This window comes from Syngnathus floridae, chromosome 6 (assembly GCF_059516105.1).
Source record: "Syngnathus floridae isolate MCC-2025c chromosome 6, RoL_Sflo_1.0, whole genome shotgun sequence".
Taxonomy (NCBI): domain Eukaryota; kingdom Metazoa; phylum Chordata; class Actinopteri; order Syngnathiformes; family Syngnathidae; genus Syngnathus; species Syngnathus floridae.
The window spans coordinates 11,017,673-11,033,044 of NC_142418.1; the positions used below are offsets into that span (position 1 = coordinate 11,017,673).

The following is a 15,372-nucleotide window of genomic DNA, read 5'->3' on the forward strand; positions in this document are numbered from 1 at the left end:
GTTGAACTGTGGATATTAAATATAAGTTGTTGAAGAAAAAGCAACAATCCATCTGTAATTTGGGATTGTGTTTAATTGTTTGTTGTTCTTTAATTTGCTGTTGTTTTTAGTTATTTACAGTTGTGTTTAGTTAAATGTTGTGTTTTTTAAATGGCTGTTGTGTTTATCTATTTTTTGTCAAGTTTTTTTAATTTGCTGTTGTAGTTTTTGATTTGCTTTTAGTTATTTTCTCTTGTGTTCTGCATTTCAGGGCCTCTGTACGACAACGTTATTTAGTACAACAATAATGTAACCGCAAACTTAGCATTTAGATGTGAGTTGATATTCCATCTCTCGCCTGTAGGAGGTAGCAAATTGAAGACAACAGAAAGGCATACACAAAAATGACAAGACTATCATAACATAACATGTTTATCATAACATCTTTATTCCTGCCCTGCAACACATTTGACATTTTTTAAAGAGTACATACATCTTAAATAGCTAAACAGCCAACATTTTTTATAAATTCCAAACACACTTTCATTCAATAGTGTTCAAGGGAGAGAGAAGCCCTTGATACAATTGTAAGTAGAGAAGTCCAAACCTCTACAGGTCTGTACAAGTCATTTTGTGACATGTATTCTCGGGGTTACTGGCTAAGTATCCATGCGGCAACGATATGAGACATTCTAAGACGATGAGAATTTATGCATAGATTTGTGGAGTTGTGGCATTATTATGGATTTGCTATACAGTATAAAGTTTGACAGGGCAACAACAAGCATTTAGGACGAGACAAAGGTTCCATCAAAATGTTTCAGAACAACAGTTTGAACCAAATTAATTTTAAACAGACTTTTAGCTGAAAACTTTCAGATGACACATTCACAGTTCATACCCTTCATTCGAGCAAAAATGAATGGTTAATAATTACTTAGCTTTCGCACTGCAGCACGGTTGTTCCTGCTATTTATGACTTGTCCTTTGTAGCGGGGAAAAAACGTGACCTCACCTCCAATGTAAATTGAAAGCAGTTTTATGTTTACTCTGGATATGAGTGGGATTCATAAACCAATAGACAATAAATGTAACTAACTAAACTAACTAAATATAATCAAGCAAGAGTGAGGCAATTTGGCTTTAATTGGCTATACACGACCAAAAAATTCATTCTTTTAGACACACTTCAAAATGTTGCAGTTTTACCTTCAGGATCTGTACAGCACATGCCATGTCTTAACCCAATGCTTTTTCTGTAGTTGCACACAAAGTAAACAGACCAAACTTCTCCGGTGCATATGGAATAAGCTACAAAGTAGAAACAGGTAAGCGCAGTCTTCTGAGTAAAGTAGCAAATGAATGCAGCAGTCGAAAACACAAGCGAGTTAACACTTGAGAAACACAGCGACGCACCTCATGATCCAGCATTCATTACACATATTAGTCACTCACATTCATGTACAGCACACATTTTGAGATTTTTGAGGGTAGTGGATTCGTGTAGGAAGTTTAAGCATTCTAATGTGGGTGTTACACTCTGCAAAGGGTGACACTCTGTAGTGGGGTTAAGAAGCAGATTAAAAAGCATGTTAAAAGCGCATGAAACGATAATAGAAAGTTGTTTTCAAAAGAAAATTGTTTCTCCACCTAAAACCTGTAACCGTGCAAGCATAGCATGTTGCTCTTATGATATAGGCAAATGTCTCCAGCTGTAGCACTGTGCAAAAGCACTGTACCCTCCCTTGCTTCCAGTGCAATGTGAATTTAACAGATATAAATCCTACTATACCCACACCAATATACTGTACAGTAACCATTGCTGTTAATAAGCTATGATTATTATTATCATCATCGTCACCATCACTATTATTCCACAAAAACAATTTTACCAAAGAATGTAAGGCAGCTGCATTCAGAACGAAAATGGATTTCTCTCTCCAAAAAAAGGCAATTCAGTACGAAGTTTGACACTTGGGGGGGTGATACAGTTCAAGATTTCTATTGGAGCGGAATGTTTTTGATTTGTTTCGATTCAGTGTGATTACAATTCATTGTGGTACGGCTGAGTTTGAGAGGGTATGATGCAATGAGTTTCTTGTTGTCATATTACAATAGGAATTAACTTGTCAGTAGGTAAGTGTAAAAGCCATCTTTCCTTCAAAGACAAATCTCTCCAATCAAAGATGATCCGATACGTATATCTATATACAGTATTTTGAAGTGGAACAATTTAATTCGATCTGATTCGATGCATTCATCTTTTAAATCAAAACCAATTTTTTTTTCTTTTTTAATAACCCCTCAAAACCAATTCTTTTTTTTTAAATAACCCCCTAGAATATATACAGGAGGGGTAGTATCACATCAATGAAATTAGTGTCAACATGATTGTATTTTTGTATGGACGTACGTTTTCTTTTTTTATTACTGTAAATGTATGGGCAAGTCATGAAAAATGTTGAGCTCTTTTAACTCACTCAGTTGAGCTCAATATTTTTTTTTTAATTATCCACCCACGAAATATGTTCCAGTTCAAAACCAAAATGCACATCTTTTACAACAAGGCTAACTGTTAAAACAACAGCAACACATTCTACAAATTCCCAAGTCAGCCTTCACCTTTAAAGGGAGGTAGTTGGATTTTTTTTTTTTTTTGAAGTGGGTTACACGAGTGGTTATAGAGCAAACAAATGTCCAATGCCTACCCAAGACCAGTGCAGTGGATTGAGTATTTCAGGGTGAGCTGAAAGGGGGTTGGGGATTCAAGGCTCTCCCTATAGGACCAGTGTAGAGACTGAAAACAATAAGTTAGTTACCCAGCAAGACCACGTTGGAGTTGATTATAGTGATTCGTGGTTTTGCTCACCTGTCGACATGAAGCGCAAAAAAAAACAAAAAACGGGAGAGCGCTGGCCAAGCTTGCTCAGGTAGCCACGCAGGCAATAGTCAGTCCAAATCCTTCTTTCCATAAAAACGGCTCTGGTTCAGGTTCTTCTCAAGAGACAAAAAAATTGCAACCTTTTATTTAACTTTCATCATTCAGTTTTTTCATTCTATTTTCAAGTCCATGCTGCGACGTCTTGTGCTGTAGCATTTCTTTCCAAGCTGTGAAGGAGACCTGAGGGAAAAACATGGCACCATGCAAAAGTATGAATGTATTACACTCTAAACGGAAATACTAGCGCAGTTGCGTCAACACTCTACAGGAGGTCCTAGTTTGTAGCCTGATATATTTGTATTATAGACTTTAGAAGCACAAGCAGGTACACAACTTAAGTCAAATTAAAGAGACATCAAACTGCGGCTGTGGCTCAGGAGGTAGTGCGTGATATCCAATAATCAAAGGGTCTGCTGTTGGAATCCCGCTCTGTCCGAGTTATTGTGTCTTTGTGGATAATACGTAGTTTACCCACACCAGAATGTGAATGTGCAAGTACTTGAATAACTATTGCGAGCGCTTTGCTCGTGTGACAGAAAAGCGTCTTATAAATTGGATGCAATCACATTATTATTTTTATAAAAAAACTGGTGTGAACTGCAAAAATACAATAACACAGTTGTCCTACTGTCAGGTAATTTAATCCAAAAACCAGTTCTATTCTGTTAAAGTACATAACAATGTAAAATTACCACCCCACCCACTGTTATCCTATGGTAGTATACTGTAATTTACAATTCAGTAATATACTGTTCAACTGCAGTGGGTGAATTGTAAAATAACAGTAAATTACTAGTGTCGTGCTGCCAGACAGTTGGTGTTTTTTCCAGAGAAATCCTTTACAGAGAAGAAAAACACTTTGCCACTCTTTGCAATCTTTTACAACATTTCTGACAAAAAACAGATATAGCTACGTTCGCAAGCATTTGCAAGCATTTATCGCTCAGTGAGGTGTGGGCTTGAAAATTAAAATCAAAAGTAGTCTCACCTTCATCACGATACCACACAGCGACAGCTCATACAGTCCTGACCACTTTCATCTGGCGGATTCAGCTTCCTCAGCTTGTGTTGCCTAATTTCCCTGACCAGTGTGTAGAAAGCGTCCTCTACTCCCTGTAAATACAAATATTGAGACAGAAATTAGCTGTTTTTGTTGTATGTTTATGTCAGCCTGTTCAAGTTTCCATGATTAATCAACGGGTCAAAATATAGAGCTGTTGAATTCTTTAACTATGATCAATCAGAAGAGAGTTGCACAACAAACACTGCCCCCCCCCCCCTCCCCAGGGAGAGCAAAGCCTTCAGGAGAGCACATCGTGGAGACGTGTGACAATGTTACCATGGCAATCATCTCAACTGTTCTTCATCAAGATAGCAATGAAAAAATGTCCCATTTAATTCTTTGTACTGAATGGCAGACTTGCTGCCAGTCCATTGATGAATAGATTAATTTGTATGAAGATGCATATAATGTTTTATCGCTACCTTTGAGTCCTTTCAAATGGGTTTCTGCTCTCCAGTCAAGGTAACTTGGTTATGAGTCACTGACCCCAGCACAACACAGCAATAAAATCTCAACAGATTTAACAGCAGTCAATGCATGACATTAACATATTTTTTGCACAATTAATTTCTAGGCTGAGAGAACATTTTAAAATCTTCCAAAACAATAAAACAGATAAATGTGTTTTTTTTTAGCTCAAGCGTCACATGATGTACCTGTCGTGTCTTAGCGGAGGTTTCAATGTAAGGGATGCCATAGGAACGTGCGAGTTCCTGGGCTTGCCTTGTGTCCACTGTACGTGCAGGAAGGTCACATTTGTTGCCCACAAGCACCATGGGAACATCATCCGAGTCCTTTACGCGTTTAATCTGTTCTCTGTAGGTCGCAAACAAAACAAAATGGAGACATCATTAAACATGAGCAGTCTTAAGTGTTTTCTCGACTTGCCCCAACAATGCAATGTTAAATCAAAGTGCCACACCCCTCATCAGAGAACTCCCTGGCTTATACTGTAAACAGCAGCTGTTTCACCACTGTAAAATCAAACATCCAGAGAGCACTAGGACCTTGAGGAAGATCCAGTTCCCTGGTGGTGCAGGGGACTGCTGAACTACTGAAGGAGGGAGCATGCTGGGGGGTGGGGGGTGGAGATGGACGACAGGCAGGCGGCAAAGAGCATTACCTCATTGCTACAGCAGCCAGCAGTGAAAGGAAACTGACAGAGAGGAGGGTGTCTGATCAATCTATGTACTCCTTCCCCCCCAGTTACAGTGCAGCAGGACACATCCACATGAATCAAAGCTAGACCATCAGCCATCAACACCACTAATGCTGTTTACCTTGTTATAAGTCAAATGACGTAGGTGTTTGACACACGCAACATAAACCTATTTCATATACAATATTCAAATAGTAAAAGCTGCAGTCCTGACCAGTGTTGTGTTGCAACAATGGGAGCATTACTAAAATCATTTGTCAAAAACGATTCACTTTGAATTTTTTTTTTTTTTGCACTTTGACTAATTGAATGAAGGGAGAGCTATCAAAGATATATATCGCCTTGTTTACTTGGCATGTCGCAAATTCAAAGATACAGGAAACTCCTGTCATCCTTCCTCTCGCTTCCTCTTTTTCATTCTCCATCCTTGGGAGTCCCATGGCCAGCTTCCCTATGAATCAGGGTCGATGTCATTGGCATGGTGCTGTAATCCTACAGTTGGGGCTAAGCATTCTTTAGCCGTGTTAAATGCCTGCCATCTCCTAACCACTGCAGAGAGCTGGCACACACATAGTGGCAACACAAGCCGCTCCCCTTTGGACTGTCAAGCACAGTGCCCATGGACATGCCAAAATCCAAGGCCACCATTTTCCCACTCTTGTCATTTTGCCATACCTGTATTGATGAATGTCTTCAAAGGATTTTGTGTTGTTGATTGCGAACACGCAGAGGAATCCCTCTCCCGTCCTCATGTACTGGTCCCTCATTGCGCTGTATTCCTCCTGACCTGCAGTATCCAGGATGTCCAGCAAGCAGGTCTCTCCATCAATCACAACCTGTTTCCTGTACGAGTCCTGCAACGCAAATATAAGAGATACTGTTTCATAAAGCAAGGCCTTTTCTGGCCCCTCAATAGACCTGATCTCTAAAGTTGCACAAAAGTTTGCAGATGGTACACAAGTCCCCAGCATTTTTTGTTACACCTCATATCTGTAAATCAGTTTTGTCTTTTTTTGCAACAGGTATTCCAAAATGTGGGCCAGTGTCAGGTGTTTATGGAAAACGATTGAGATCCTAAGTGAAGTATTATACGCATCATCAATAAAACCTCTTCCACAGCTGCCACCTAAAATGACATTTTCCCAGATTATTTCCAGCTTGCTGCCCTGTGTACTGATTCAAGATGAGGATTTGATGTTGCCCCGGGAAATCGTTGGCCTCCATAAAAAAATCAGTGCCATAACAGTTGGAATGCCACCAGTCGGGTCCAGAGGATTTTTACACTCAAAACTCAAAGCCCATGACATTTTCCATTGAAAACCACTGTCGCTGACACGCTGATGTCGTAACACATCTAAGTATTATTCTATGGCCTGCACTGATCCATGCAGCCGAAAGCGACTGAAGTGAACCATCACAAAAACTGATGCAAGTCTTAGTAGCACACAAAGTGACAGAGCACCAAAAATGGGCCAATGCGTTGCAAACTGCAAAGATGTACTAGATTCTGCAGCTCCACATAAAATATAACTGTACTGTAGTTCAATTCTTTTATTGAACCATGGAAACAGCACGATTAACAAAGAAGAAGCAAATAGCCACAAAGAAGAGGAATCAAGAGTAAGTGTGGACATTTCGAGAGGCTGTTGATATCTATCGAGCGCTCGTTTGACTGGATCTGTCCATTTCGGCAACACAGACTCGATTTGATTTCCATCTCCAGGTGCATCTGAACGTAATTATTGTGAAACACAATAAATATAAAATATGTACAGTATATAACAGGGATGGGCGATTACCGATAAAAGGTATCCTGTCGGGTCGATACCTGCTTCATTTTAAAGTATCGGGTACTCATAGAAGCTGCCGATACCAGCCACCAATACTTAAGGCAAAAAGAAAAATCAGAGAAGATCGAGAAGTCATTCTTGGGAGTAGTTGGCACTCTGCTGCGGCAGACAGACGTATCCGCAAATCATCATCTGCGTGAGAAAGGTCTTGGGTCACATTTTTTGGTCGTTGTGTTAAATGGAATTCTATATATCCAAACGTCTTGCGGTCTCCACACTCAGTATTGGTATTCAAAGAGTGAAAACCCCCACTGGTATCGGAGGGATAAAAGTGGTATCGAACATGCCAAGTAGTATACAAAACTGTATACATAACAGCTTACATAATGTATATGCTTGATCTTAAAGAAACAGATTTTTTTGGGGGGGGGGCTTGCAATGTTGTGTACAGGCCATCTTTGCGTTTTTCGGTGTGCGCAAGTTTAAGGGGTGAGCCACAACTCCTCTGTGAAAGCACACTTTGTACATGGCAATTTCACACTTTGGCGAGTTCGAGCTGAGATGCACAGGCAAATAGGTCCCAACTCCATACTCTACTGTTACTCCTCTGTTGCGCCAATTAGCCGGGAATGCAGTGCGAAAACAGCTGTGGTAAGGTACAATGTCTTGTTTTAAGATTGTGATATCAACCATAGGTCATTTTGTTTCTTTTACTCTTGCATTAGTTTCAAAAAAAAGTTCAAATTTTAACTTATTAACTTAACTTATAACCTATTATATCTTCAAATGGACTAGTTATACGGTTGTTTTATGGAGAGTTTGAGGTTTGCTTTTGAATTCGAACAAATTGTCAGTCGTTCCAGAACAGATAGTGATGAGTATCGTATTTTAAAGCTCTTTTAAAGACACAGTGTCGAACTTTTTAAATTGATGTAGCGACGTAAAAAGCTCCGTAGTTTCCCGTTGGACTTAACCAGTCACCGATAATTTCTCTGTCTAATATCATCTCATACAAACACCACAATCAAAGAACCAAGTCCGTATTTAGCCCTCCAATGTGCAGCCACAAAAACATGGGAGTGCCTTCCCTTTGTTTATTAGAGCATAGGAGCCAGGAATGCAAATACACAAAAAGGACATTGTCTGGCCAGAGGCAGGCGTGGTGAGAAAAGAGAACAAAAATGGGAGAGAACGAGGGTGGGGGGAACCAAAACCTTACAAGCAAGCATGGAAATTACTTTTCAAATATGTCTGATACCTATGTAAGGGGGTTGTATTCACGCTAACATTGGCCAGTTAATAATTTCAGAAACAATCCGAGAGTCTACACAATTTTTATGAATTCATAAGAAAAGTAAATGTTGAAGAACAGCAGGGACGTGATAGTGACTGCATATTAAATGGTTTTGCGTGTTCACTTTTTATCCAAGATTCCAATAGGGCTGGAGCGGGAATATATACAATGTAGCGGGAAATAAAAGAAAGATTGTTGTACCTCTATGGTGGGGTCATATTCATCCACAAAGTGATTCTGGATGAGTTGGATGGTGAGTGCACTCTTGCCCACGCCTCCAGCGCCCACCACCACCAGCTTGTACTCTGTCATCTTCCCCGATGTGGCTCACACACACATACACACACATACACACGCACACACACACACACAAACACACACACACACGCTGCTGCTGCAGCTGTAGAGAAGAAAAGCAAGCAGAGACAGGCTGCCATTTAGAAAACTGACAAACCCAAAGCACATTAGCATTCAAAATGTTTAAACACACTTTTAGATATGCTCTATGATCAGGGACAGAAAGAAAGCAGATGTTACTATTAGAATTCAATGATGAGAGCGAGAATAGAGAGGGCCTGTGTTCGGATCCTCACAGGGGAATGTAAAAAATGTGCTGAAGGTACTCAGCGTTCGACTCTCCCGCTCACTCTGAGAGGACAGAAAAAGAAACGCGACATAGGGAGATGTCTAGGCTACACGTTCCCGAGGGGCAGCTTTGCCAAAACCTGGGATCATGTCTGAATGTTTGTTGTCATTTACTACACAGCATGTAAATGTTATGACTTTTACCTCTAGTTTCTAATTTGGGACATTTTAAATGGTGACAGTGAAGGGCTAACTCATTTATAAAGCTAGCAAAAAAACACATTTGTCTAGTGTTGAAAAAAAAATGGAAATCTTCTCCTAATCACAAATTTCGATATCCCAAAACCATATGATGTACTATCAAATGCAATATACTTCGGGAAATATTTAATGTGTATGTTTTTTAGCTCAATTTATTAAAAAATGAAAATATATGTGGTTGTTTTAACTATTATTGAATTCATTAAGATGGTGAGAATGAAACAAATTAACAAATGTTTTGGAACATAATTTATCAACTTCAAAGACTGAATCACAAGGCTGTTTGTTTAAAAACAGCCAGACATGTAAAGTACAGAGGAACCTCCAAGCACAGATAATTTTAAAGAAGTTTTTACAAATTTACAACCCGACTTTGGTGTATTCACTGTATTTCGACTGTGATAATCAAAATATGCTCTGCCATTGGGCTAACTTTTTCGAATTTAACAATGTGGCCAGACAAGACACATTTCTTGCTGTTGTGATGAAATCAAAGGATAAACAAAGCAGTCATAGGGGCGTAGCTGTCACATGCAGTGCAAACATGGACCGTAATTTCCGGACTATAAAACGCACCTGAATATAAACCAGATCAGCTAAAATTAGGGGGAAATCCAGCTTTGTTCATACAATATAAGACGCACCAAACTATAAGTCCTAGGTGTTTTAAATGAAATGTCCTCATTTCCAATTCTTGTATTACTAAAACCCAAACCTACTAAGTCTGTACCCTGCAAATGACCTGAAAACAGACCAGTGGCAGGCATGATGGTACATGATGAGTCAGCGCCACGGTGACGCTTCCATGGAGGTTTAGCAAGATTACATCAGATGCAAGTTGGGGCTAGTAATCCATGGCCAACCGCACGTTCATTCTGCCAGAGGCTCCTAGCAACCCTATGGTTACAATCACAATTTCACATACTGAGCATAATGATGATAATAAGTGACAAGGCAATATCGTCATGGGGATAATGTCTCACTAAAATTTACAAGAGGAAAATCACTGTGAATCCCTGCAACATTTAGGGTGCAGCTTCCTTCTTTTTTTTATTAATGACAGCCTCAGATCCCATCTTGATAAGCACTTCGATAAAAAAGTACAAGCCCCCTTAGAAAATTGTTATTGTATTGCATAGTATCCCTTCTATAATGTTTAAGATCATCAAGCAAATACAAAGATCAGAAAAAGACAACTCAATCACTGATAAATTGTAGTATTGAAATGGTAATTAATAAAGAATACAACTTTTCAAAACTGTCTGACCCAGGGCTTTGTTGGATTTTCATCTACATTATTGGATATATTATTATTATTATGCTTTAATCAGAACTTTGAATGTTATCAGATTTATAAATATGACGTTAACCCAACATCAACCCCATAATTATCATGTCGCTAATTATTGAGCAACCCTAAGAATACGTATGGTGCAGCTCTGGTCAAGTAGCTAAAGTGCCTCAGGTTGGACTATGAGCATTTGATTTCACAACAAATAATTGCATAATTTTACATGTGTATAAAACAAAAATACATTCATAATCTTAATGTTGCAATGTTACACAGCTGGAGGGAACATCAACTTGATTTCCAATAATTTACAGTGTCAGGGCACGTGGATATATCTACCTTTTTATAAATTATAATACTATATGTATGTGCCTTTGAGTGGTGTGTCTTTAATAACCTCTTTGTCAAGCACGCTAAGATTAGCCATGCCTTGCTCAGTGATGTTAATGATTGACTGAAAGGCAGACTCCATAACTAAGGACATAGCCATTAGCTGCAGCAATAGATCCTGACATGACTAAACTGTTGCTGAGCCTTGCAGGAACAGGTGGCTCTGAGCATTGTAACCAATGTCAGCGAAGGCCTCCTTCATGTAACACGCTGGCATAACAGCAATCTGTCTGACTTTCTAAGTCTCAAGCTTTTGGCTATTTTCATGACAAAATAATGTCCAGAGGCAGTTCTTTTGGCTGCTTGTGGAAAGACCACACACGTACAGTTAAACGTAAATGTTATTTCGATGGTAAATAAAACACGATCGTATAGGATTGCATTGTCAAAGGAAGCCAACGTGTCGAGAGTCAAGAATTGAGATCAGAGAAAACATGCACCAGAAGGTTGGGAAAGGAAGGCAACATGTCAGGAATCAAGGCATTGTAGATTGCATGCCAAATATGCTGGAGGCACCGTTACGGCATGGGACCGTCTGGCTGCCAATGGAACTGGATCGTCACTAATGTTTATTGATGAGGCGTCTGCTGATAGAAGCAGGAGTTGTGTCAAGGTGATAGTTGTGTGGAGAAATGTAGCTGCTGGAACACCTGTAGGCTCAGGTGAACATACCTTAAGATGTGTACACTACTGTAGCTTTATTTCCATTTAAAAACAGTCACAAAGATTTGCTTTCTTTTATCTAAGACTAAAACTACGTAGAAACTATGTAACTGCGACGAGGTGGCACAATATGCACAAACAGTGAGACCTCCACAAACAGAATTGACACAAATGGTTATGCATACGTGCCACACAGGATCGAAAGTGCACACCTGCCTAATGGATGTAACTGACAGTTGAAATTGAAAAATTCAACAGTGCCGTGAATGCTGCTGGCACATTGGAGGCAGGAAACCAGACAGCCTTGCCATTGCCTCTCAAACTAGGCCATGTCAGCCGCTGATAAATAATCCACACATGAATAGAAAACTTCATCATGCTTAAAGATGCTATTGCTTTCTTCAAGTCACTTGTCAGTATTGGGCTTACACTGAGCTGCTGCTTGGGCTGATGTATCAATAGATTGATGATCAGCACATCAATTCCACAATATAGTGGCACAGGACTTGAATCGGAGAGAATCATCACCATGCATTCTAACATGTACACAATCATGACTTAATGTTAAAAAAACATCTCATCAATAGCTTTAGCTAGCATACTAGCATAAAGCAAACATGAGCACAGGGGCTCTCTAACGCGGTGATCATGAGCGATCTTAAAAGCTCACCAGTGATGGGACATTTTGATTTGTAGGAATGTTGCAGAAGTGATCACATGAAAATGTAAACGTGTTAAAAGTGTTACATAATGATATTTACTGTTTCAATTATCTGAGGAAATCATTAACATTATCAGTGTTTTCACATAAATATCATTATTATTGCTAAATTTTTTTGAGCAAATTCTGAATCAATACAGAATCAGAATCAAATAAAGAATGTCTGCTATTTCAGAAGTATAAAACTAGTCTGGCATTAATCCGTTGAAGTGTTTAATTCCTATATTTTGACATGTGCAGCTCACAAAATCTTTGCATGGCTCGGCCGGAGGAAGGATAACTAGTATGTCTGTGTTTGGAGTTTTTTGTATAACTTGCCACCTCCAGCCTGGGAAATTAACAGTTAGTTTGGAAACCCTAGACCCCTGCCTGAGCCGAGAGGATAATCTTACATGACAGTTTAAGGTGGGCGCAACTGAAGGGAACTGATGGGCAGTCTTGCACGTGAATTCAGGATTATTGCAAAACAAAAGAGACACCGCAATAGAAGAAAAAATGTGTTTCCCAACTTTTAAACCAACTTTCTGCTCAGCTTTTTCTAGGACCTCCGTAAATATAGACAGCACAGTATTTCAGCACTAGTCAAGACACAACTTGTGTAAAAAGTATAGTGCAAGGAGGGTAATCTTTCCTAGTATAATTTCTACTGTCAATTTAAGTGCTTAATTGGTTAAAGAATCCATACTGGCAGAGCCACAAGTCTACTACCGAGATAATAGATATTTAGTGGAGCGTTGATGGTAAGGAGACCCTCCCAAGGGAGGTATCACAATCCAATACAAGGCTCCAGGACAGCTCGCTACACCCACCCACTACAATGACATCATCCTCCTAAACGGCATCCAAACAAGTGTTGACTGGCAGATGAGCCAGTCAACTATCTCAATTCTGCTTTCTGAGGCTCTAAAACAAGTTTGACCAAATGCACATGTAAAAGTATGCCTAACAATGCTGAATAATTCATTCTTCAGCCAAGTGGAAGCCCGACCAAAAACGCAGAGCACAGTAAAGGAAAAACCCTCCATTTTGCATTTTCAAACAAGTGCCATCTCAACAGTTTCTCTCCTAAAGATTTTGTGTGCAGGTGACCTTTTCTCGGCGGGGGTCATTCTCTGGGCAGCTGGAGCAGAGTAAGACCATGCAGGCAGCAGCAGAGATGAAAAGGCCAGCTGACCTCCACAAAGCACAATTGGCTATAGGAGCCAAGTGGCTTATCATCAGACACAGAATGCTGCTAAATTCACTGCTTGGTAATTCTTGCAAGCAGGGGACTGGGTCACCATTAGAGAAACACAGAAGGTCCCTCCTTTGATACGGATAAAATAATTAAAATCTGTCTAAGCTGATTTAAATGTATTGCATCGACGAATAGGAAAAAGGAAGGGAGGAAGGGATTGTACTCGTAGTAAAAGAAGAAGCAGTAAGTAGTATGAGGTAGCAAAGGGTAGAAGTCAGGTTTCCTCGCCATTTTAGGGCTTTGCAATTAATTAAAATAAAATGATAATTACGGTTATTACACTCCACAATTACCAAGTTGGCATGATTATTAAAAAAATCTATTAATACTGTAATATGCATTAACAGCCAATGGACTACTGTATGTTTATTTATACAAGGGAATCATATTTGAATTCAAATATTGAATAATTTATACATTTCTTTATTTTAAAATGACCAATTTTATCAATGTTGCTTGGTCCAAAACAAACTTAGATAACTATTGCGTTCCAAACAAATGTATTTCTTTTGATATTTTTTACGTTTAAACATTGTCTTGTTTTGTACCAAAAAATAACCGATTGTTTCAACAACTGTGAATTCAATTCAATTATTACCAAAATAATCATGAACAATATATTTTTATTTAAATCAAGCATGAGCCCAAATTTGTACTCTGGTGAATTACTGCACGGACATGTTATAACAACACTCAACACAACCAGTTAAGTCAAATAGCAAAATAGTTGTTTGTGGCAAGTCTACTCTATAGTGCACTCTATTTCGCCATAAACCTGCAACTGGCTGGCAAACAGTTCAGGGTGCAGTCTGCTCCAGCACCTCCCTGCGACCCTGACCAGGATAAGCGATGTTGAAAATGGATGGATGGATGGATGGATGGATGGATGGATGGATGGATGGATGGATGGATGGATGGATGGATGGATGGATGGATGGATGGATGGATGGATGGATGGGGTTGGTTGGCTAGATAGATAGATAGATAGATAGATAGATAGATAGATAGATAGATAGATAGATAGATAGATAGATAGATAGATAGATAGATAGATAGATTTTCCAAACAGCTATCAGAATGATGCAGTACATCACTGCAAACGATAACGACAATAATCATTGTTATGAATACCAACGTGACAGTGTCAATCAAATCAAATCTCGGCATTATGTACATCAGGGCGGATGTTTATGATGCAGCACTTGCTGTATATGAAACTTCCGCAGTGATACATTTGCAGTTTTCCCACGGTTGAGCAGGGTGTCTCCCTTCTGGTGGCCCCTGTTAGCGACGACAGTAGTCTCGTTTATTTGTATTTCTTTCACAATGCAATCAGTTAAGCTGTGCAGGCATTTGAATGACTCCGTGTTCTGTTTTATGGGCAACAGAGACATCCAGTCACCCCCTCCCAAGTTAAATACTGCTCAGGGGTCGTTGTTCGGAATGATAATGGCACATGTATTATTTATTAGGAACACACACGTCTCTCGAACTAAATTCACGCGTGTAAATGGAAAACGTCCTGGTTGTCAATTAAAGCCTCACCATTGCTAGCTAACGTGTAACTGTGGGCACCAAGACACAACACGGCGTGCAAAGGCGCACAAGATCGTAATTAACATCTTTCGGAGACTGGAACGTGTTTGCTTCATACTTACAATAAGCGGGCTGCAATTAGCGATTTTTCCTATGACGGAGGAGAGGGGTTAAAAAAGGGGGAAAACAAAAAAAGATGCTCACACTCAAGTTCCTTCTTCAACTGAATATCTCCAAACAGTTTTCGCACCGTTTCCGGTCGTCTTCAAATCATCGAATTTTTATTATTTGCCACGAACGCTTCACTTTTCCTAAATAGCACCGAGCGACTTGGAGGCACTCATCGGTTAGACCGAAATGTGTCCTCATCGAACAATGTGGCTCCAGTGTGAGAGCAGGGGAGAGGATGAGGAGTGGGCAATGGGGAGTGCGTGTAGCCCACGCCCAGCGCAGACCCACGCA

At 39.6% G+C, this 15,372-nt stretch overlaps 1 protein-coding gene across 3 annotated transcripts; it reads right to left on the minus strand.

Annotated features, from left to right (window-relative positions):
* Positions 1-403: 403 nt before the first annotated feature.
* On the minus strand, positions 404-15,367 carry LOC148396511 (GTPase HRas). Of its 3 annotated transcripts, none has more exons than XM_088378386.1 (6): positions 15,115-15,367; positions 8,428-8,620; positions 5,818-5,996; positions 4,640-4,799; positions 3,909-4,033; positions 404-3,100 (listed from the first exon to the last, which is right to left on the minus strand). In XM_088378386.1, the coding sequence occupies exons 2-5, from the start codon at positions 8,536-8,538 to the stop codon at positions 3,914-3,916; spliced, it is 570 nt and encodes a 189-aa protein (XP_088234512.1). In that variant the 5' UTR covers positions 8,539-8,620; positions 15,115-15,367; the 3' UTR covers positions 404-3,100; positions 3,909-3,913. The 3 variants fall into 3 exon arrangements, with proteins under 3 accessions (XP_088234512.1, XP_088234511.1, XP_088234510.1); XM_088378385.1 differs by having other exon boundaries at positions 8,428-8,626; XM_088378384.1 differs by having other exon boundaries at positions 8,428-8,626; positions 15,033-15,367.
* Positions 15,368-15,372: the final 5 nt, after the last annotated feature.